This window comes from Tetrao urogallus (assembly GCF_951394365.1).
Source record: "Tetrao urogallus genome assembly, chromosome: Z".
Taxonomy (NCBI): Eukaryota; Metazoa; Chordata; class Aves; order Galliformes; family Phasianidae; genus Tetrao; species Tetrao urogallus.
This window is the reverse complement of record NC_136816.1, coordinates 39912818-39938581: the sequence shown is the minus strand read 5'-3', so window position 1 is coordinate 39938581 and position 25764 is coordinate 39912818. Positions and strand designations below refer to the sequence as shown.

General features: G+C 38.6%; 1 protein-coding gene across 1 annotated transcript in view; it reads right to left on the bottom strand.

Annotated features, from left to right (window-relative positions):
• Nucleotides 1-25476, bottom strand: part of TRPM3 (transient receptor potential cation channel subfamily M member 3) — a gene marked incomplete at both ends in the record, with an annotated part of 364749 nt that extends 339273 nt beyond the window's left edge. The window contains one exon of the mRNA XM_079548514.1: nt 25315-25476. Within this exon, the coding sequence (XP_079404640.1) occupies nt 25315-25476 (162 nt within the window). The remainder of the gene's footprint in view (nt 1-25314) is intronic.
• Between the last annotated feature and the right edge of the window lie 288 nt (nt 25477-25764).

The window sequence follows — 25764 nt, the reverse complement described above, 5'->3', positions numbered from 1 at the left end:
CAGCAGGAATGAAGTATTAGAACATCACTCTCTAAAAGAATTTTGAGATTAATGTTATAAAAGTTATGTTTAATAGCTCTCATCTTGAAAAGGAAGATGCAGCCTAAAACCTTCACTGAAGAAATTCGGAAATACTGCCAATGAACATTTCACTGCAAGTTAGTTGAATTGGTACAGAACTGCTCATTTGAAATGAATAGATGCAGAGTTTCAATTCTGAGAAGAAACAGAAATAAATACCACCAAAACATCTTTTAGTAAGAACATCTCAAACTGAACGATAACTAAATCTTATAGTGTCAATTGCAGTAAGATGTGTTTTCCTTATATATATATAAGGAAATATATATTATATAAATATATAAGGAAATTAATATAAGGAATATATGTATAAGGAAAACACATCTTACTGATACATATATATATATGGGCAATTTTTATATATATATCATTTTTTCCAAATCATATGTTTGAATACACTTAATACACCTTAGATCCCTCCTTTTTTTTTCTTTTTTCTTTTCCCCCGTTTATTGTCCATCTTACAGATCCACTTGTATCTAGAACAGCAATTCTACAGAATCAATGTTTTGTCTCTTCCTTAGAACCACTTCACAGCATCAAGGCTATCTCTCAGACTACCCAAAGAAACCAGTAGTTTAATGATGGTTAGGAGGCAGGTAAGGGACACAGCCAAGGCAGCTAACCTAAACTAACCAAAGAGATATCCATATCACATGGTGTCAAGCTCAGAAAGAAAAGGGAAAACAAAACAAAACAACAACAACAACCTAAGTGAAATAAGAAGGGGTAACATCTCAATTATAACAGTGTCTTGTCTTCCTAATAAACTGCTGCACGTATGGAAGTACGGCTTCCCAAGATTTGGCCCAACATTGTCTGCTGATGGGAAGCAGAGAATGATTTTCTCCTTTCAATTCCATACAACCTGTACTTGGTTTTGGTTTTGGTTTTCTTGTTTGCTTTTTCTTGTTCAACTGCTTATTTCATCCCATAAGACTATTTTCATTATATTTTCTCCATCTGTTCTTTTGAGGAGGCTGAGTCAGAAAGCAGTTCACCGGAGCTCAACTAGCCATTAGGGTGAGACCAGCATAGAAGGGCTGTGTGGGCTAACACTGTTCAGAAAAGAGACAGCACAGAGAAATCTCATAAATGTGTTGAAATAGTTGATGAATGGGAAGTAAAGGGAGTGAAGCAAAGCTATGCTCAGTGATGCCCAGTATTCAAACGGAAGGCAATGGTTACATACGAAGGAAAAAAAAAACCAACAACAAAACTCCACTTAAACAGAAGGAAATACCTTTTTAAATTGTGAAGGAGCACAAGCTGCCCAGAAGTGTGTTGGTGGTGATGGGTCCATGTTTTGAAATACTTGGAAGCCACCTGAATATGTCTGTAAGCAATTTACTGTAGCTGACCTTGCTTTGAGCATAGGCTTGTATTGGTAAATCTCTAGAGATGTCTACCAGCATGAATAATGTTCTGCATGCGTGATCTCTCACAATGACTCTGATGACACTTCATTATTACTTACTGATGAAAACAAAACAAAACTGTTTTAAAAAAATTAGAATAAAAAAAGAAATTAAAGCTAGTTTGGAGGTCATAAAGTCTAGAATAAGATTTATTCATCCCAAGGAAAGGTTGAATTCTTAGGAAACAAGATAGCCCTACTGTGCTTTTTGAGGGCTATAGTTAAAACAAATTGTGACCAAGCCATTACTTCCTGCCTGTTCCTCTGCAACAATTTATTCAAGCGTAGAAAGAGTTTACTTTGTTTTACACCTATGTAAATTGTAAGAAAAGCCAACCAGATACAAATGGTGTAACCATTTAAGTCTTCCGAGGGTCCTCTTGCAGACTCTCGATTATGGAACACACCAGAGTGAGGGGGGGGGGGGGGGGGAAGGCTACTGAACAGAGATCATCTCTATCAGGAAGGATGAGTTTCCAAAGGAACTTTAGTCTGGATGTGTTAGCCTAAAAGCGTGCCTGTTTTCCCTGCCTTTATTGCCAGTCCTGTGATTTAATGCATAACACTGCACAAGAAACACAATCTCATTATGCTGTATGTAAAACTAGTTCATCAAAAATATCACAAAGGGACCCATTATCTTTCTCAATACCTTCAGAGATCCCAGAGCAGAGGACCCTCAAGCCCAAGAACACACTAATGTGGCACAGCTCAGAGTCTCTCACAAGTTCTCTGTAGGGGAAACGGTGTGAACTTGCATTTCAGGGTTTAGTTTCTGCAACATGAGCTTGTAGAAAGAAATGGAGAACCGTTCTGGGGGGTCCAATCTGCATACATGCAGTAAAATACCAGATAGGTCTGTCTAAATAAAATAGTAATTGTGAGCTGCAATGATGAAAGCCATAGCCACTTCCCTTTTGCCATGTGCTGGATAGAAGTCCAATGGCCACAAGGACCCTGGCACATTCATTTCCATTGGAGGAAATAAAAAAGAAGAATGCTCATCGCAGGAAATCCAAGTAACTAAGCTTCTTCCCCTTGGTTTTTATATGTTTGTGCAAACAATACCATCTACACAGACCTCAAATACATTGCTAATTTTTTTTTACTCAGAATAAATGGATACATGTGTGAGTTATCAAAATATCTTTACGAAGATTTTTTAGACCCTAAAAAAAAGGAAGAAAAAAAAAAAAAGAAAAGAAAAGAAAAGAAAAGAAAAGAAAAGAAAAGAAAAGAAAAGAAAAGAAAAGAAAAGAAAAGAAAAGAAAAGAAAAGAAAAGAAAAGAAAAGAAAAGAAAAGAAAAGAAAAGAAAAGAAAAGAAAAGAAAAGAAAAGAAAAGAAAAGAAAAGAAAAGAAAGAAGCCCACAGATCTGTAAAATCTATGCCAAACCATACTACTGTCAAACAGTAGAAGGCTTAAAAACAGCACCAAAGAATGGATTCCATAGTTTTGTAGGAATAAATTAATAAAAGCATATGCTCTATGTCAGGATACTTGTGTTGTCCTGGAAGGATGCCAGCATTTTAAGTCCCCTTTTGAATTTTTGCCCACTCTTTTACATGAGTAAAGCATAATTCTTCACTACAGAAAGCAAAAGTCAGTATCATAATTAGGGTGAGACAAGAAAACATCAATAAACACACTTTCCTCCCCAATGTTCTTCAAAATAGTTGCAATATAACCACAGCGCTACAATGTAATTATAATTACAGCCTTTACCTGCTTGGAGAAATGACTTGCACAAAGTGACCTAGTCTGTACTTCTGCACTACAGCTTTAGCATTGAGCTATGCTTTTTTCTTGGTTTGTTTTTGTTTGTTATTTAAACACACACATTCAATTAGTTTCAAAGATTATTTTCAAAGGATCACAAGACAGTGTAGTAGAAATAACTGGATCATCTTTAGAAAACAATCTTTGAAATGCTATTGATATTTTTCAGTACTGGAACACAAATTTTACTTAGTGACAGGATTTGAAGTCTTTGCTCTTTATTGCTTATCTAGAGGAATATTTTGTCTTCTTATTGTCTGATTAGTTTAAGCTTTTTATCTTGGCAGCTGAGCTTCCTGAAATAGACTGCAAGTCAGATAAATAATACTTGTAATGCCAAGGTAACACAGATGGTTAAATTAAACCACATAATGCTCTGATGAGCTCTTTCCTTTCAGTGAGCCCTCAGTAGGGACCTTCTGCACTGGAGAACAGTGCTAACGTTCATGTTTATAAACAATTCAGCAACACAGACTCTGAACACTCCTGCACAAAATGCGAGGCAACAAATTTACTTTCCAACACAAATATAAGAGCCTAGTATGCAACAGTGCTTAATTTATACAGCTTTTTTTTTTTTTTTTTTCCTGACTATATTTTATGATCATAAACAATTACAGAGAGGAAGCTCATGAAGTATTAGGATTGCTCTAACATTTACAACAACATCTTTAGTCCAAATTGTATAACTTGATGTGTGTAATAAGCATTATGCATGTGCATCACAATTAAAATAATAAAACAATTTTTTAAAGCTACTATTGATTAAGTAGGCTTCCAGTAAGTGTAATAGTTTTTGAAATAAGAATCATAACCTTTTCTCTATTTAGATTACCTTTTCATGTGCTAATTCATACTGTTTCAGCAATTTACCCATTTACCCGTTTACCCATTGATTACCAGTAAATCAATTCCATACTATTTCCTATTTTGTTAAAAAAAAAAAAAAAAAAAAAAAAAAAAGAATAAAATGCACTTCAGAGAAGCAAAGTCATAAGGTGAAGAAACAACATAATATGTAAATATGTAACATAAATCACAGAATCAGAGAATGGCCAGGGTTGGAAGGGACCTCAAGGATCACGAATCTCCAACCCCCCTGCCACATGCAGGGCCACCAACCTTCCCATTTAATGCTAGAGCAAGCTGCCCAGGGCCCATTCCAATCTGGCCTTGAACACCTCCAGGGACGGGGCATCCACAACCTCACTGGACAGCCTGTTCCAGCACCTCACAGTACACTCCCTTTTGTAAAGAATTTCCTCCTGATATTCAAACTAAACCTCCCCTCCCTCAACTTAAAACCATTTCCTCTTGTTCTGCAGTTATCAACCCTTTCAAAGAGTTGATTCCCCTCCTGTTTGTAGGCTCCCTCTAGATACTGAAAGGCTGCCAAACCAAATGATCAAATAACTTTGGTTGGATATTTTTCTGAGATAATTCTGTTTATCAGTCTTCCAAATATAATAGGAATAATGCTGCAGTGATAGAAACACCCTCGGAACAACTTCTCAGAGCAGCCAGCTTTTATTTTAAAGTCTACTTTGCTTAAAAATACTTGTGTAGAAGTATTGTCAGACTGTTTCTACACAGTGGTCACACTATCACTGTGCTGTTGGTTCATAAAAAAATACCTGTGCACTAATGAGGAAATTCATGGCAGTGAGAAGCATAATGGGAAAGACTTGAATCTTTCCCATGAAAAATAATTATGAGCAACCTTAAAACTACAGTTTGTAGCTGTGATTGTTATTAGGATGGCTGAGGAGTCCAAATTACAGAATCACAGAACTGTAAGGGCTGGAAGGGACCTGGAAGAGATCATTAAGTCCAACCACCCTGCAAAGCAGGCCCCCTGCAGCAGGCTGCACAGGTAGGTGTCCAGGCAGGCCTAGAATATCTTCAGAGAAGGAGATTCCACAACCTCCCTGGGCAGCCGCAGCCTGTTGCAGTGCACCCTCACTCTCACAGTGAAGAAGTTGCACATATTGGTGCAGAACTCCCTGTGCTCCAGTTTGTGGCCATTTCCCCTTATCCTGTCTAGACTGCTGAAAAGAGGTTGGCCATGTCTCTGACTCTCACAGCTAGGATACTTATAAACGTTAACGAGATCCTCTCTGAGTTTCCTTTTCTTAAGGCTGAACAGACCCAGTTTGCTCAGCCTTTCATCATAGGGGAGATGCTCCAAGCCCTTTATCATCTTTGTGGCCCTCTGCTGGACTCTCTCCAGGAGATCCCTGTCTTTTTTTTGTACCAGGAACTGGATACAGTACTCCAGGTGAGACTTCACCAGTGTAGAGTAAAGAGGGAGAATCACCTCCCTTGACCTGCTGGCCACACTCCTTTTAATGTACCCTAGGATACCATTGGCCTTCTTGGCCACCAGGGCATGCTGCTGGCTCCTCACTAAGCTGTTATGAACCAGGACACCCAGGTCCTTCTCCATAGAGCTCCTCTTCAGCAGGTTGTGCCCCAACCAGTATTGATATTCGTGGTTAGGTTTACTTTAACTTCAGCAAGCTCTCAATATAGTCAGCTTCTGGAAGTGGAAGCAAGACCCACACAGGCATATGCAAAATCCTGCCCAGCTAACAGTACTCAAGTTAGTACTCAACTTTTGCTTTCTCCCTTCTGCCAATATAAAAAAGATTTAATGAGGACAAAGAACTGCAAATTATATGGTTTGCCATTTATTTATGGACTACAAAAATACTATTGTTTTCTGCTATTTTGTTTGTGTTTTTTTGTTGTTGTTGTTTGTTTGTTTGTTTTTTAATTTATTGTTTGGATGTTCCATGTCTTTTTATGCAGACATTTAAATACTGCATAGAAATAAAATATAAGATACCCTCAAGTGGTTGTCACTCATCAGTATGGAAGAGAGAATATTGCTAAAAATACATTGTATAGGTTTCCACAGTTGTAAGGGGTCCAGGCTTCTTAGGGGCACACAGGGTGATGAACAACTTAAATGTCTCTGGTAACTCTAGTGTTCCTGGTCAGCGCCAATACATTACAAAAAAAGACTGCCAGGTTTGGGTGACTGGCCTGTGAAAATGGTTTTGGGACATGCAGTGCTCTCTCAAAGGTATCATACAGTTTCCTCTGCAGCATCTAAATGACAAGTCATTTCAAAGTGGAACCATTTGTTCCAGCTACACATACCAAGGCTATGTTCACATAATGACTTTTGATGATGTTCAATTACTGTTGTAATTCCTCTGGCAAGGCATCTCACATTACCTTGTACACACAGATCTTTGCTGCATGGAAGGTTTAGTTCTCCTATTTGTCCCTCTTTCATCTGCTCCATCACAAATTCCTTTCTCATTTTCACTAACCTGAATGACACCGGCATCTTTCCAGGAATACTCACACAGAGGAGAACAGAAAGCAAGATCTGCCCCAGAAGACAGGATGGGAGCCACACTCTGAGAGCAGAATTTACATATTTCAGAACATAACCATCCTCAATTCACTATTAAGATTCACATAAGTTGTCAAACTTGTATCACAAATGACAGTGTCTGCCTCTAAAAGAAGTCTGGCATTTTATGTAATGGCACTATGTATGCAAGCCAAATACATGTCAGCTTTCAAGACAATTTTTGAATTATAACTTGTTTCAGTGAAAGCAAAGGACTAAAGAAAAAAAGATACATATTTGTGGGAGTCTGTAGACGTTTTAACACAAATGACAATCAAAGGCTGCTTGAAGAAAATAAATGCCATTCCTCATTCTTGTTTGGCCTCTGATTCTATTCTTTAACAGAACTTCACTTCTGTAAAAACAGATAGGGGCTGTTCTTCAAAGTGCAGGATTCCATTAGCAGCCCTGTTAGCTGTTAGTACTGTGTATTTGTTTTTATGAATCAGCAAGGGCTCCCATTAAAATAAATAAACAAGTAAATAAATAAATAAATATATAAATCAATAAATCCCAGATTCCTTCATGCAGCTATTCTGCATGAAAAATTGCTTTTTTTTTTTTTTTTTTTTTTTCATAAACCTATATGCCAGCCCTAATTTGCTTGGGATATATAGTACAGCTCCATGCTCCAGGGTCTTAAAGGAACTGATTTATGCCAGTGCCAAGTCACTTTCTTGTGACTCTCACAAGTGACTATTTGAAAAGCCATGGCTATCAGGAGAAGACCCCTGTAACTGCAAAACAGAAACACCACTCCCATTTCTAAGAAAGAAGAAAATAAAACCTGTGGAACGACAGGCTACTGAGCTTCATCTCTGCATGGGAAGATCATGGAACATGTCCTCCTGGAAGAAATGTAAAGGCACATGAGGGTTAAGTGATCCATGATAGCTAGCACAGTTTTATCAAGGGCCTGTCTAACCTGGTAGTAGCCAACTATGATGGAGTTATGGCATCAGTGGACAAAGGAGGAACAGCTGATGTTGTCTATTTGGACTTGTACAGAGCCTTTGGCATGGTTGGATAAATACGAATTTGAAGGCTGGACTCTCCCGTGGATACAGAATGCTCAAGACCAGGCTGGATGGGGCTCTGGGCAGCCTAATCTGGTGGGTGGTAACCCTGCCTATAGCAAGGGGTCTGAACTAGGTGACCTTTAGGGACCCTTCCTATCTATGATAATACTATGATTCTGTATATTCAGACCTAATATATTTCCAGGATTAGTAAATATTGCACAAAGTAGTTTGTTTAGTTATGTAGCATAAATGTAATTGAACATACCACACAGCTGAGATGACAAATGACAAGTAATTTTTGGATTTCTGTATTCTGCATGCTTATGCCTTTTACTTATTGCACAGTTACTAACATACCAGCCTTATCCTCCACTTCTATATACCATCCTGTTTGAATAAAGGCAACCCAAGTGACTTTCACTATCACATTAAGTACATGAATGAAAGGGAATCAGCATTCTTCAACTGTCTGGGCATGATGACTTCGTACAGATGGCAGCATGCAACAAAAGTCTGAGCTATTTGTCTTATATCAAGAGTTACAGTGGCCACACATAACTTCATAAATCAGCCATTCTGACCGGAAGAGGTCGAGCACCTGCACAGCACTCTTGAGAGCAAACTATTCTGAAGAAATCACAGCAAAACTCTTCCAAATCATATTCCACACACAGGTTTTTTAAAATAATTCCCCTCAAAACTCAGAAGGCTAAGTTATTCACATATGAAGATTTTTCAAGCTATCATAAGCTTCTGCCCTTCGCCTGAGAACTTTTCAAGATGTATTTGCAAGGCAGGAGTTATCCACCAACAAGGCTGAAATGAAATAATTCATTACTATAAGGTGTACTCTAACCCCTCATGTCTATACTTATTAATCAGTTCTCATGTGATACCATCAAATGGGCTTCCATTTAAATCTACATGATATACAAAAGTAATCATGTGCACTTCTGCACTGACTTATCCTAACATTAGATTAATTCCAACTTACAGAGCATATGCAGAATTGAAAGCTCTAAAATAATATTTGTCTTGTCACAGTGGGTACTATTTTTGTTACACCATTTCAATTTCTAATTCCACATTCTATAAGAGGTAGACTGTAGCCTGTACATATTTATACATGTTTAAACTGTGTGCTCTTCTACAGTATTAATCAAAATTTTTGACATTTCATTGCTAGTGTTCTCCAGGCCTGTCCTGGCAAGTGCATGACTATTTTAAACAAAAATTCCACTTCTCTTCATTCAGAGAAAAAAGAATGCTGATGCAACATACCCTTCAAAAATATTAATTTTTTATGTTTCTTTTCTTTTCCTTAAACTATAGCATTTTTTTCCTTGAAAGGGCAGATTTAACAAAGTGTTGAGAAGAGATTTATTCCACTTTTTTCTTTCTGATGTTGGCATTTGCTGATAAGTTCCAGAGTTAACAGAAAATCCTTACTAAACATTTCTAAGAATACCAGCTAAGTACTAACAGTAAATATCAAGAGTGATCTTTTATTTAAGTATTTCTTTTTAAGTACTTCCTAAATATTTTTTTAACATTTTTACATTTAAAGAGTCCTGACCATTTAAGGACTATGTAAAAATCTTCTCTGGATTTTTATGTTCGAAGTATATTTACTTCTTATTTATTACAATGATTATTCAATCGTCCAATTTCACCTTATCCCTGTACAAGTAATAATTTAGCACATCATTTCTGATCTCTTTTGTAGTGAAATAAGTAAAACAATTTGGACAGAATTTCTGATCTTCAGCATTCCTGATACCATGCTGAAGTAGACAAAGAAAACGCAAATGGTCATGTACACAAAAACTGTATTTTAGAAGCAACCCGAAAACAGCAAATGGTACTCATCTAAACCTTTAAATTACTCCAAAATGTAAAAAGTACTCTTATCTCCCTAAGTTTTAAGAAACCTAAGGCAAGCTCGGTTTGCCTTCACTGTTGCAACAGTGTCAATAAATGTGAACCAGTTTCTACTTAGTTTATATGGAGAACTTCAATATAAAACATTTTTTAAGTTCAGAAACATGTTAGGCATTTTCACATCTACTAGTGTGATTTTTGGGGTTTTTTTTTTGAGATACAGACTTGGAATAAGGATCTTAAAACTCAGCTTATCCAAAACCAACCAATAAACAAAAAAATAAACTCTTTTTTGGATGAAATTTTGAAAATGTGATATTCCTTCCATATCATAATTTGTCTTACAGTAACTTTAGAGTAAATAATGCAATGGATTCCTTTATATACCAAGTCACTGCTTAAAATTCAGTTTGGGAAATAACTAGAGCTTTTTCTTCAGCAAGAACATGTTTCAGCACTGTTGATCCTTAAATTTAACTAGTCATTAGAGACGTTTCTTAGTTGCTCTTTAAGTTTCTTAGTTTCTCTGTTTCTGATATAAACAGAGAAAATGTTCCATTTCTAAAGACTTTATGTTGTGAAAGGTTTTTTTTCTTTTTTTTTTCTAGTAGGATACAATATCACAGCAAAATATTTATTAATTGTTTTCAATTATATGCCAAGTAACTTAGTGCATAGCCTTAGAGGGGTTTCAAACACACCTGTGTGATGTTGCTGCTTGTTTGTACTTCTGCTGTTCCAAGAGTTAATCCAGTATCTTGAGATGCACGCAGACTTTTTTCTCTCTATGTAAGAAAACAGCATCTAAAAGTATACCGAGCATAAAGATTTCTTTTAAATGAGAAAAACAATTACGTTCATTAGAGGTGAAAAAGTCAAGCAGCAAACAGTTCAAGTGATTCAACACAGATTTTATCTTTCTTCACTTTTGCTTTGAATACCATGTAAAGATCCCACTTCTATACTGTTTGCAATTTGTTCTGAAATTCACTAGGTCCCCTATTGCACCTAAAAAGTGTATTACTTCACAGCCTGTGAATATGAGAAAGACATAAACATTTTCTTCAACTGTGCAAAACTTCTGTCAAATGGTGTTGTAAGGTCATCTAAAATAAAATTTAAAAAATACATTGTGTTTATACATACAAATTCATCTCAAAATTAAATCTTGTACTTTAATGTTTATCTTTTCAAAAAAAGTTATCCATGCTGACAGGTAGCTCTGAATAAAATTATTAAGATCACAATCCATTTCTTTAGCAGTAAGGCTTTGCCAGTAACACACCTCAACAGAGGATTCAACTTTAAAAACACAGTACAAATAGAGACTGCGATTAGGACAAAGTCTTCTGTCTAATAATCTGTACCTCTTCTAAACCCACGAAGTTACTAATTCTGTAACTGACCTACAGCTCACATGGCACGCGTATTTTTTGCTGTGAGCATTCAAGAAAAATACGGTTGATGCACTGCGTCACATATGCACAAGCCTGGCACACTCCAAAAGCATTCAGGTGCACTACACACTCTTAAGACAGTTCTGCAAACTCACTTCTGGGTGTATCAGACCTACTGTGCACGTGCTAGATTACTAGATTTGTCATCTGCACATGTACATCATGTGTAGAGCAGTCTGATTGCTCAACAGCCCATTTGGAGTTACAGCAGTGAAATATCTGGGAAAATCCCTCTAAAAAGGAATGAAGCACAATGGACAAGAGCAGGTGAGGCAAGTAGATGATTCAATTACAATACCCAGATATATGGTAGTGTCATGGTTTTGTGATTTTTGGCTTTCAGTTTGCACTAACTATTTGCACTAACTTCCTTACCTGCCTCATTATGCGCTGAATCATTTGTGAATCTATCACCAGCTCTTAACACCAGTGTTAATATTACTGCGTGCATTAATACACAACTATCATGCTAATGGTAAAATAATTGATTCCAACAGAATCAGCAATTTAACAAACAATTTTCCTCATAAAATTAGAGGTGGATCACCTCCTTCCCTGACAGTATGTAAAACAGAGTTTTCTAGTTAAGGAGAACATTCAGATCCAGTGGCAATTACAGCAGCTGATGTTCTGACATTAATGAGCTGAATTAAGAAAACACTTCACAGAGATCATACTCCCAGTGTTCTAGGTCTCATTAAAAAGTTATAGGCACTCATTGTATTCAGTTTGCAGCAACAATGAAATATCCTCAACTTTTTTAATCTGACAAGAAGTGTTAATTGCAGTAGAACAAGAAGTACAGTAGAATGAGATATGCAACTGTGAGTGGAATGCACACAGCAGTCTATAAACTGATCATCCTAGCTGCATCTGATGACATTATCATGCTCAGAAAGGTCATCAGCTCAAGAAGCTTTCTAGTGCCCCTATTATTAAATGGACAAATAAAATATGACTGCATGTTTTGGGGCTTTGGGTGGCTTTATTTCAGAGGCACTTCTATCTGTGCTTGGGATTGTCTCAACCCAGGTGCAGGATTTGTTGAACTTCATGACATTCGCATAGGCACACCTATCAAGCCTATCCAGGTCCCTCTTTTGGCAACCCTTCCTTCTAGCATGTTCAATGCAGCACTCAGCTTTGTGTCATCTGCAAAGTTGCTGGTGTCCTACTGTCCATGTTGCTTACAAAGATGTTAAGTAGCACCGGTTCCAGCTCCAGGCTCTGAATAACGCCCCTCGTCGCTGGTGTCCACAAATGTTTTCTTTGTTTGTTTGTTTGTTTTTGTTATTGCTGTTTTTTGTTTGTTCTGATGTAAAACCCGTGAATCTAGAGATGCACCATATATTCCCACTAGTTCCGCCAATTTCAGCAGGCTCAGTTTGAAACACACTAATCTCCTTCCCATACAAAACTCACCTAACTCAAAGCCAGTCATCATAGCACTAGCCACACTGTCACTTTTAAGAAGCAGAAAAAAAAATGAGAAAAACATGTGGGAACCAAAAGAACAATAGTGGGTAGGAGGCAGAGAATAAACTGTTGCACAGAATCATTGCCTCAAGCACCTTGTACTTTCCTACAGATCTAAATCCAATGAAAAAGTGGGAGGAGATCACTGATGCTTTTCAGTATAATAGTACTTCTGCTCATTCTCTCAAAATAGATCAGTATAAACACATTCTTATGACTCAACTCCCAGAAAGACTTCATATATATATATAACTTGGAGAGGAAAAATAAGAAATGTGCAGAGAGATACTAGTCTCTGTGCTGCAGAACACTTCTGACGAAGGAAGTAGAACATTTAAAGAGCACAAAGAGAATAACACAGGGAAGACACACACAGATAATCCCAACAGCTGAGACATCTTCAGATTCAGTGAATAACTAAAGAGTGAATGGACTGGAGGAGGTTCTTCACATTCCTTATTTGAGGACACAGGAAAAGTTGTACAAAGGCTTATAATTGTCACAAGAGAGACGTAATTATTTTGGTGGGTGTGAAGACCAATCTACAGAAGTTGAGTAATCTTCATTTTTTCTTGAGCCAAACAAATCAGAGTAGATTGGGATCCTTAAGGGTTCTAAGATTCTCTACAAATGAGAAACTCAAACAATATGGTTGTCACTCTCTTCTGCCTTTTAGAAAGCATATTAGCTGAGATAAATTACTGTTTAACAGACATTTCTGTACAGTTAGCACTTTGCTGTGGCTCTCCCATTTGAGGCACCACAAACAAACTGTAGTACAGTAGTCAGTAGATTACAGAGATGCAAGTAGCAACTTCATTTTGTATCTCATAACCTTTATTTGGTCTGCACTAATGAACTTTTGACTGTACTGAAGCAAAATCCCTCTGTTGCCTAGAAACTCTTCAAAGAATCATAGAATGATCTGGATTGGAAGGGACCTTGAAGATCATCTCACTCCAACACCCCTGCTATGAGAACCCTGCTGTCACCCATTAGATCTCATTTGTAACAATGAGACGAGCACTTGATACACCAAAATCATGTTTCCTTACTAACTCAAAATTCACCTCTTATTTGGGAATCTGTTTATCTGCTAAAAGAATATTTATCAAGAAGATTTTGAATAATATCCTTCCTTATGTGACCAATAGCACTATCTCAATTAACGAGACAGCAGTTCCTTAAGAAAGTTGTGCACAATGATTCACATACTGTATTCTGCATATTTTGAAATTAACTTAAACTTTCACCAATTCGACCTTCTTCGAACCCAAATAAGCATCTACAAATAAGTATCTAGCAGTTACAAATAGGGACAAATTGTTACTGCTCTACTTGCATTATAATTCAACTTGATGCAATAGTGTGTAACAGGACAACTCTGAAATCTTCACTGCAGCTACTTTAATTGCTGAGCTAATTAAAATCTCTTTCTTGCCTGCCCTGTTGCCTCAGTAGCTCTTCACTTTTCACTAAGCTTCATTACTAAATGCAGTGTTACTCATTTCCTCTAACAATTTTTTGAGACTCACCAGATTTTTTGGAATTCTAAGTCATCCAGCCACACGTAATGGCTACATTTTCATTTCTGTCAGTATCAATTCCTTTTTCTTATATGCTAATGTCTTGAGGGACCAACATCACAATTCTCTAAAGTACATCTTGTCATGAAAAACTTCTGGTGCCTAGGAGTCCTTTAACAATAAAGGCTAGTTTACACTGGTGAAGCAGAGAAAAGAGGAATAAAATTACTGCGGAACTGGACTCTCTTTAATTAATAATTTGAAAATGAAAAGAAGAATGAGAGCAAATACTGAAACATCAGTCTGTTTCAACTTTTTCAGCAAGTAAGTAATTTCAATATTTTTTTTTAATAGTTATGAATGCAGAACACCCTCAAAAAGGAATGTGAAGATCACAAACTTCATTGTTCCACAACTAAAATATTCAGAGCACGTACATAAATCCTGTTTGTCGGTACAAACTGTGTTTTCAAAACTTGCAGATGATATTAAATAGAAAGAAGGAAATTGAGCAATTCAACTCCTAATTAGTATGGCTGATATTCTTTCCATGGATAGTACAATATCTCGGCATAAATGTCATGAGCAGTTTGAAATACAATATCATTTGTAAAGCAAACTGTAACCTTTTTCTCCCAGGAATTTTATCTGTCTTTCTTGGTTTTAGCCTTGGAAATCATTTTCCTGTAAGTTGAGAAATATATATATGCATATAAATGTATATACATATATACATTTGTTCATATTTTTTCTTGAATTAAGCTTACATATATAAGTTTCTCCATATTTTATTCTTAAACTTGGATTTATAAAAGGATTAAGCATAAATAATAGAAATGAAGCTTTGCCTGTCTTCATAAGGACTAATTTTTTTTTTTTTCTGAGCTGTTCCATAAGTCAGTTTAGCAGCTAGAGGTAAAAACCATGCCATGTGTGTTCATAAAAAGATTAAATACAAGAGGAAAATGTTGAAAAGTTAGTCACTGTAAAAAACATATTATTACCATTCAGAGGAAATAATGAGAAATAAAAATATAATAAATAACTCTAATGAATTAGCATATTACCGTCAGATATTTTATTCTCATAACACTTTATTTACAGAGATGTGTGGCAATGAGTAGAGACAGTCTTCATTTTTTTTCTTCTTCCAGACGATATTTTAATTTTTTCTTTGCACATTTAGAGTCATTCTGTTTCAGAGAATTTTATAACAAGGCAGTATTTTCGTAATTCATGGCAAACTTCACAAGTTTGCAATGGGAGATCACCTCCCAGCCTTTACACCAAACTTCATCATGTCATTAAAATAAGCATATCATCTAAACGTAAAGAGAATAATAAGAAGAACAGGAAGAACTACCTGTATTGGAAAAGAATGTGACTTTTTGAAATTATATTTCCATTTTTAAAATGTAACTAAATGAGCAGTAGTGACTGAATTATTGAGATGCTGCTTCAGCAGTAGTAAATATGTGTCTCTAAAGAGTTGCTTGAAAATAGAGTAAACGGTTTACAATATGATAGTTACGTCATTTTCTAGTCAACATTAAACTTACAATAGCAAATTGTGTCCAAAAGTGTGTTTTTGTGTTCTTAACCAATAATATAATCTGGAGTACTTTAATGAGTACTTCTTGGTATTATGTTGTGATAAATAAAAGAATATCCAGGTGAGTTCCAGGTGAACATCAGATGAACCCGAAAAGACCACGTGTAACAAATGGTTGCTTCCCAAAGTGGAATAATTTTTAAAAAAATTTACAAAGTAACTAATATCACATAAATTATAAGCATGCATAGATGGACTTAACTCTTTACAGAGACTAAACTCTTTACCATCTTTCCTTAATCCTAAATTCTTTATTTCTCATAATATAAAACTTTCTTCTCTTTTTGGAGAAATTTGATATTTTCAGGCAGGATCTGAGCAAGTTTACAGAACTGTTAATAGATCCGGTCCAACAGAAAAGCAGGAGTTCAGGTATTTCTTTTGGTTTTTTGGGAGATGGGAAGGGACAACGGTTCCTCTGCAATACCAAATCTCAGACTAACAGATTACCCACAGCATATACCTTGATGTGCTCAAGATTTAAAAAGATGCCAATTGATTCTTCAAGTTCAATTTGAAATCAGTCTTTTATTAAAAAAGCAGGTCTTCTACCATCTAAAATTATCAGGCCTCAGAGAAGCAAATCCCATAAAATCAGAAATCCCCAGTTATTAATCATTTCTAAGTTTTGCCCAAGGAGTGGATACTATCACTCTGATTATTAAACTTCCACCTCATTCTGAAATGAGGTGGTTTGATTTCAGACACGGAGCGGATTTCATATTAATAACTAATCATTGTTATCTCTATAAGAAAGAAAGAAAAATATCACGATTACTTCATGCATTTTTGGTAGAAAGTTCTATTGTCAACAATGAAACAATGATATTCACTACTGTCATTCTATTATTTCAGTAAGAGTCTTCTACCTCTATAGGTGTTTGGTGTTGTGTGGCTTTTTTTTCCCCCCATTTTCCTCATCTTTACTAAAAATCATACCCAACTCAACAGTGACCTGTATCACCTATGAGAAAAGTCAATTATGTTACAGTCTGCTCCATCAGGTACAGAGAACTACATCAAGCAGGCAGAATCACAGAATAAATAATCAAGGAAGGGGCTTCTGACAGTTCTCTACAGTAGGCATCTTCCGGAATTATTTAAATCCAAAATATGAAACTTTAATGGCAGCATCTAATTTAGCAATTCCCTGTAGAAACAGTAGATTACAAATGCATTATTTTTTTTTCCCCTCAGTATCTGACAGAATTCAGTCCACAGAACAGAGCTCCTTCACGAAAAAATGGTAACAGGCAAGCAGAAGCATTTTTCTCAGGATAGTTCATCACGAATATTTATTAAGAGGTCCAACTCTCATGCTATTTAGCAGCCTAGTCCACAAAAGCACTTAAACAGTGAGAATAATGTTTTCTTTTTCACACAGGTAAGAGAACAACTCAAGATTAGCTGATCAATCAGGTTTAATAGGGTCAATCTCTCAAAAGTTTCTTTTCAGCTTTCCTCACTGGCAGCCCACAGAAGGAACACACTGTGCAACACATTCAGAAGGAAGTCTTGAAAAAATTACGTCATTTTGAGGTACAGCAAATTGCTCTCAAACTGAAGTACCTATTTTTTGGCTTTGTCATGAATAAGCAATCAGAAAAAAGCATTCCAAAGCACACGCAAACACTAAACACAATCATCATTAACAACAAAATACTCCATACAATGCTTTGGAAAATCTTGTAACCAAATGGCAGATGGTGTTTTGAGTGATCTTTCTACAGATGTGCATTAGAACCCAGTCCACAAAGTTTGAAACTAATGCTTTCATTATTATCTACTTGACTTTATTTCATTTTCAATAAGTCTGCAAACCAATTAGGGAGAGATAAATCTTTAATCACTCTAAGCAAAAGCATTTTGATAGGAAAAAAAAAAAAAATGGGGAAAAAAGTGTAGATACCTACAATAAATGCTAGATAAAGACAAAAGCCCAGCCTGTCATAGATGACGAAGTATTTGTTTAGTGACAAACACTAGGTTCTGCTCCCTTTAGCTAATAAGAATTTACTAATTTATTTTAGTCATGATAAAATTATGTTTTCTCCTATAACAGTGAGAGATTAGCAAATTTCCTTATAATTAATTTTACAATGTATGGCCAACAGCAGTGCCATGCGGCCTGTGGCCCAGGCAGACACGTCTTGCTGCAAGCTTTATTCACTCAAGCCTTCACCTTTACTCCCAGTCACACTTCTGACAAACTTCTTGTTTCCATTTGTATTGTATCTTTCATTGCTACACTTCAGAATCATAGATCACAGAACATTCTGGACATTGAAACTATCAGGAAAGTATTAGAAAAAATATAAGGGACAAAGAATGGACACCTGCTTTCAACAAGCTGCTACAAGCTGAATCCCCCAGCCAGAGCAGGCAGGGGGGCTGGGGTGGAGCACAGGCTAAAGCAGCACCATGTAAACACTGCTGCCAGACAACTGCATGCCCCCAGCTATGGTAGGGGAAAGGGAAGTGAAAACCATTCGGAAAAATATTACTTTGGATTTTAAGTTATTATCGGATTATTTTAGCAATCTCTGGCCTGGGCTAGATCTACTATTTCTGTTTTTAAATGTGTTTTCAATGACTGTTGGTATGCTTCTAAAGAAGCTGCAAGAGTTACTAGATATGCTGGTGTGCAAGTTGAAAATTAATTCTCAAAGGACTTTTTAACACTGATTTGCACAGTCCCAGGGCAATACAGGCTGGCAGGCCCCAGGGACTCACTCAGGCAGGGAGTAAAACCCCCAGCCCTGTGCCCTGGCTCCATAGTTGGGATGTTCTGCTGGTGAAAAGATGGCTCCTCATCTTTTGTGTCTCAGCTCATGCTGCTGTCTTTCACCCTCCCATCCCACACTGCATGCAGAGCTCACTGCCTCTCCTCCATCCCCTCCTGATGATGCTGGGGCTGCTGCTTTGTGCCCCCTATGGCCACACCTACAGCCATTTCCCAGCTGAATAGGCCACCTGCAGCCTCACTTCACACAGCATGGCCTCCAGCCCCACTGCCCCAGGACCTCCCCTCCTCTCCTGCCAGTTTGGAGGTGTCCTCTGCCACAATTTGAAGTGTCCCAGCTCTGATATGAGCTCTGGGGAGCCATGACTGGTGCCTGGCTGGGACTGCAGTAAATCATCCCCACATCTCCTCTTGTCCCCCAGGATTTTTCTGCAGAAGGCAGTCAGGTGGGACAGACATGACTTACTCTCATTAACTTGTGCTGATTGCTCCCAGTCACTGTCTGCTCCCTCATGTGCCCAGACATTGGCTCCTGGACCTTAACGGGGACTGAAGTGAGACTGGTAGGCCTGTGGTTCCCCAAGTTGGCCTTTCCCTATTTCTGAAGGCAGGTGGGATGTTTGCCACTCTCCAGCTGCTAGAGACCTTCCCTGAATCACACAAACTTTCTGAGCTGATGGAGAGTGGTGAGAGCTGGCTGATGCCTTTGTACATCAACACCCTGGGGTGCAGCCCAACAAGTGCCAGGGACATGTGTGAAGCAATCCCTAATTTGACCACCATACCTGGCTGTAGCTACTCTCCTCCTTGAGTCCTGTCACCAAGCACAGGAGCCTGGTAGTTCTTGCTGGTGATGACAAAGAAGGCAATAAAGACATCGGCTTTAAATCTCTTCTGACTCTGCTTCTACTGTATTGCCTATTGTGCTGCTTGCTAAAAGACCACAGCACAAGGAGGCTGTGATCCACATCCAACACTGAGGCCCGAGCTTTGCTTTCAGACTGTGTTGTGCTGCATAAATACCTTGACCACTGGATGATCTCCAACAGCTAATTGTATGACAGAAGCCTGCTGGCAGCTCCCACTCAGCAAAAGCGATAACACCACCTGCATGTCCTTGCCCTTCTTGAACAGTACAGCAAGTTCCCATGAGAATATCCTTTCTGTTTAACAGCAGAAATTATTAACGGAGTAGTTTCCTTGTAAGAAAATCCTGCAATGACTTGATTGGGGAACCTTTTCTGTTCAACAGGAATGGCATGGTTTGCTGCACATGAAGTGGGAGGCCATTTGATCCTGCTTAATTTGGGATTTCCACCATCTGGAGGGATCATCTCTGTTATTGTTTCTTGGTAGCATTATCTCAAATAATCAGCATCTTAAATTCTATTTCACATTCCTTTTTTACTGAGTTCATGGGGCTAAACACAGTTTTTCAATGTATCTATGGTTTCCTTGGTCTCCCTTTTACCACTAATACAGAGGTAAATCTTTTCTTGTTGCCCTTAACACACTTTGCAAGTCTCAACTCCATCTGAGCTTTGGCTTTCCTGACACCATCCCTACATACTTGGGCAATGTGTCTTGATTCCTTTTTTGCAGTTATTCTCCCCCATCCCATACCCTGCCTTTTCATACTGGAGCTTTGCCATGAATTTCTTGCTTTGCCATACTAGCTTTCTGCTCTGTCTCCTAGGTTTTCTGAGTACCAGAATCATTGAGAACACACTCCTCAAAGGCTGACCCGTTTTTCCGGTCTCCTTTGCCCTTCAGAGCTGCCTTCACTGTTACCTACCTACAATGTATACCAAAATCTCTTCCTCCATGTTTTGTGCTATGCTACTCTCCTGCCTTCCTCATTCCCCTCAGGAACATAACTTCACTGTACTATGATAATTATAGCAAAAGTTGTCATTGCTCATCTACTCCCTATTATCTTCTGGTCAGTTAAGAGCAGACACGTCTGCGTGTCATCATATCCGAAAATGAAGGTCATGTTGGGAAAAACCAGGGTAAATACCAGAGAACTGAACAGTGTGCTGAGTTTCCTTTACTCTTAACATGAATGATGCACTTACAGGAAATGCAGAGAAACACAATGACTGATATGGTTTGGTGGGCATGGTTTGGCAGACTAAATATCTTCTCTGAAAGAGAAGTCAGGCACTGTAATGGGCTGCCCAGAGAGGTGCTGGAGTCACTGGCACTGGAAGTTCAAGGAACATTTAGATATTGTGTTGAGGGACATGCTGTATTGAGAACTGTTGGTGATAGTTGGACTGGATGATCTTATAGGTCTTTTCCAAACTTGGTGATTCTGTGATTCTATGATCCTCATTGTCTTTCCAACCTTAATGATTCTATGATAAGCTGTTAATTCCCCCCTGGTTGGCTTATCCAGTATCTGCTTAGCAAGAATTTACCTACAACATCCTCCAGCCAGTATGACTTCTGTACTGACATGTTAAATTTCCCATTGAGGAGAGCCTCATCTATTCCCTCACCTGGTCGATAACACTCCTGCCACAGCATCACGCTTAGTGATTCCTCTTGGATCTGGTTGCAAGTCCAGGCCCAAGCCTAACACATCAGAGCCACTACTTCCCACAGAAGACCTCCTTCTCCCTGCCTGTGCCTCCTAAAGGGACCGCCTCAGTCCACTGTAGTGCTTGGGTGGCATTGGCCGTCCCACTGTGTCTCAGACATTACAGTAATGTTGTAGCTCTGTAACCACATGCTGACATTAATAATTCCTGCTCACCTCCCAGACTGTGTGCAGATGTTCACATGCCTTGTGGGTAGGTGTTCTTTTGTGGTATTCCTTTGTCCTGTTTTAACATGCCCAAGCTATCCTTTATTCTCCCCAACTTTTGCTTTCTGCCCTTACTCACCATTTCTTCGCCTGACTCTGGACTGTTATCTCCTCCCTCTCACATCACTCCCACTTCAATTTTCTCCTTACCAGCTTGGTCAGCTTCTTGGCAAAGATAGTTTGCTTCACTAAGTGAATGGGAAAATGACAGATTATTAATGTACAGACGTAGAATTTACAGGGTAAGCTAAGCTTGGTTCAAGGCCCTTAACCAGCTCTACATCAAGTTGCTCTGAAATCTATCTATATAGTACATCCATTCTTCCTCAGCCACAGACACATTAACTGTAGCTCAGTTCTGCCATACGGTAGGTGATTTATCCCTGCCAATCTTTTGTACATGAGCCATCTGATTCTGGAGAAGTCAGGACAGGACCCATCACAGAGCTGTAATCTCACTGATGCCAGAGCAAGATTGAAGATAAATTTCATGTGTTCATAGATTTCTTACTTGCCATTTTCTTTTCGCTTCTGCACTACTGTAAATACCCTGTGGGGAAAGCCAGCTGAAAAGCAATAAGAGAAACCTGTTATCTTTGAACAATAAAGTAAATATTGCTGTAATCAGAAACTGTACAGTAGAATAACCATTTAGTTCAATTTTTTTTTTTTCTATACTGAAACACTGTACTGTGCAGCAGCTAATAAAAATGGGTTAATAACCTCACATAATAAATAAAACATAAGTGCAAATGACTCTTAAAATTTTGGCCAAAGGAATTTGGACATTCCTCTTTACAGACAAAATTTAGCATGATCCAATATGTATTGTTTTGAATAGCAAAACTTTCATCAACTTCAGCAGGGGTTTCCACTCAGCCTTTTTTTTCAAAGTTACACAAGTGGATGAAGAACAGAAGATAACAGCAGAAGAGGCTTTGTTTCTAAATCAATAATCATTCTTCCATCTCTCATCATATAGTGCTAGTACTCAAAATGGTACTAACTGGGGTCACTACACTATTACAAAGATCACAGCTTTCAAGTTAGGGACGGTTTAGAGGATGCCACGTGTATTTTATGGGATCTATGATAGGTTAGTTCTTGCAAATTGTTTCTGTCTCAAACGCCCTTCCCTTACACAATTCCTTCCAATAAGAGAGCTCCTCCTTCACTCAAGAACTAATATCAAAACAAACCAAAACCAAAGAGTTGGTAAAGAAATAAGACTACAAATCATTCTTAAGGAATTAACAAATGGTGAACAAAATAAAGGACAACTTTTAGGGTTATGACTTGTTTGGGTTTTTTTCACTGAGTGTCAAATATAAGGATCAGTAATTTTTACAGTCATCACAGATAAGGGTGAGTTTGAAAACACAGATATTGGGAGACACTGCTCAATTTAAAAGATGCAGAAAAACAACACAGCTGCTTTCAGTAGGAGCCACAATATGCAATTACTACTTTAAACCTCCTTCATTTGGCAGAAAATCTAAATCAAGTTTTTATAGGTTGGAAATTAGCTCTTCAAAATGCAAAATTTTCTTTTTCTTACAGGACAATCATACATACCTAAATGGTTTTGCAAGGCATTCACGTAAGAAAGATCATGTATGCAGAACAAAACACACCTGGCTACCCTGCATTTTTGTTTGATTAAATCTTCTTTCTAAAGATGTTTGTCACATGAATTCAATACGAGAGATCGCTTTATATTATATATAAATAATATATATTATATTATATTAATATCGCATATTCTCACCTTTCAAGGGGATGCTGACATCATCTTTCACCTATCCCAAACTACCTGTACACAGTAGCAACCTCCCTTAAGACACAGTACAAAAGGCTGTCACACCAGTCTGCTTAAGAATTCAGAGAAGGCAAGCGCACATCTCCTGGCCAGTTTCCAGATGATCGATAACAGTGAGCAAGACCAGCCCTGTTTTAATTAAAGTGGCACAGAAAACATCTGAGACCCCAGAACAATGCTATTAGGACAAGATTAGGCACGAACCCATTCACCATTGTGGGTGTACAGCTGTACAAAAACATTCTGTGTAGTTGTACACAGTGTAACTAGTGTTAGCCTGTCACTTTAACGTTGACACTCAAAAGTCCTCCACAGCCCAATGACAAACTTCAAATAACATAAAAACATAAGTTACTGCAGGAAAAATACAATCAAATGTGCAGGGCCAGGGAAAAGTGCTAATGCTAAGAGTAATTCAAATCTTACACTTTTTCCAAGGATGTAGAGGGAACAGTATTAGAGAGAAAGGAAGGTGATGGTGGGAAATGTCTTTAGGTTTAATACATTCTGGCATCACTTTGGAAAATGTTGTTGAAATATATTACACCTGGTGAAACAGGATTTCAGAAATCCTGTGCTCTCTTATAAAAAAGAAAAGCAAATAAATGAAGAGAATACAAACTAGTCACTGTACCTTCACAAAGCCTGTGATTTATAAATAATGAACAAAACAAAATAGCAGGAAAAAAACCCTCCATAAATTAAAAAAAAAAAAAAAAAAAAAAGGAAAAGGAAAAAGGAAAAATAGGAGAAAAAACAGAATCAAGCTCCTCCCATCCATCCTCTATTTATTGAATTTTGAAGTTTAAGTGTAGTGCAAATCCAGTAGTGTAAATACATCACCTTAATATTACTGTAGACATGACATCAGAAATTAGTTACTCATCTATGGAAATTGTAATGATTAAACACAGATTAGTACAGCTCTTCTACTCTGGCCAAGCACTTGCTGAACCTGAATGTCATTCAAGGTTTTGTTTGGAGTAGGACTTCATCTCCACTGTAAGCAACAAGAACCACTTTGTTTCAAGCAATAGAAATTTAAGAACTTTAAGAATCTTTAAAAAAAAAAAAAAAAGCCTAAACCACACTGATTGCACTGCACATTTTTTCTGATGAGTTTTGGTAAAGAACCTGGGAATCAATCTTCAGGTAAAAAGAAGTTAGTGTATTCTGAAGAAAAAAAAAAAACACTAAAACCTCATAGTATTGTGATCTGCAGGATGGTACATGAATGCATCTCTCCTCCTCTTCCCCCTACATAAGAAAATACTGTTACTTTCTCTGATGCTTTCTGTTGCCATGGCATCCTTTCTACCATAGGTCTCTTCACCCTTATGCTATTTCCCCAATTGGCATTCAACCTGTGGGCATCTTCCTCACAGCTCCACAGCTCATAAATCTGTATTTCTGTCTGAAACCGACACATTTCAGTTATTGAATAAGGTGTATTGTTCTACACCTCAGATTCAGGTTTCAGTTAGACACACAATACTGCTTCTCAACACATGAAGACTGAGGTTGTACTTGTACAGTAAGCAGCTCATTCAAAATCTCTGTTTGCATACATATGTCCAGCATCTAGCTGGCCTAGCATGAGGGTCCTGAGCCCAAGATAAAAAAAAAAAAGAAACGTTCAAGCACTCTAGCAACTACCACTCTTTTTTTCTACTTGAATGCTCAATTTGTTCTCTCAAGTTCAATGTACTTCTTCCCAAGATGTTTGTTTTCCTGGCATGCAATCTGTGCTACACTTGCATCTCTGTCAAGATGTCTGTCCATCCACCTCTGTTGGTATATCCCACCGAGCTGGCTAAAGGCAAAGACACAACCAAAGAAGACTCCTTCCCAAGAAGAAACCTCTAGTTCCCAAACAAGCACGCTGTCTACCTCCCTCAAGTCCTTTGCTCAGGTAGCGGCCAACGGGAGGGCAGTTCCCGGCCGCTACTTCACAGCTCTTCGACTGGAGCGCACCGTGCACTCGTGGGAGCTGCACTCTGTCCTGCTTTTACTCAGAAAAAAAAAAAAGAAAAGAAAGAAAGAAAAAAAAAAAAAAAAGAAAGAAAGAAAGGGAAAAGGCAACAGAGGAGACTTTCACCTGTTACAACTACAAAGTCAGACTGACCGCGTGCAAAGTGTGATTTTCCTCCGAAAACGCAACAGGTTTGTCGATACTGCCCTCGTCCCACCACCTGTTTCACGAGGCGCCCCGTTCCCCATCTCGATCCCCGTCCCGGGCTCCATCCAGGTCGAGGGCACTCACCGGCGGCGCGGGCGCGGAGGTTCCGCTGCGCTTGGCGGAGCCTCGCCGGGAGCTCAGCCGCCGCCAGGACTCCGCCAGCCGCCCGCGGCCGCTGCCGCCCGTCGTCCCCTCGGCAGCGCAGCCCCGCTCCGCCGCCCCGGGGCTCTGCCGCTTCTGCCCCATGTCCTGCACAGCCGCCAGGCCCCGCCGGCCGGCCGCCCCGCAGCGCGCCTCCCCTAGTTTTTAACGATGCTGCTGAGACGCGGCGGGGGGGCGGCGGGGCGGGCCTGGGCGGAGCGGAGCTGCCCGCTACCCGCGGCCGCGGGACTGCCTCGAGGGAGCCCCCGGAGCTGCTCTTTGAGAGGAGAGGGTGGGGACGTCCGACCGGGTGGGGGCAATGCCCGTGCTGGAGAGCGCGGTGTGCTGGGAGGCGGTGGGAGCTCTGCGTAGTCCGCGGAGAAATCGAAGTTG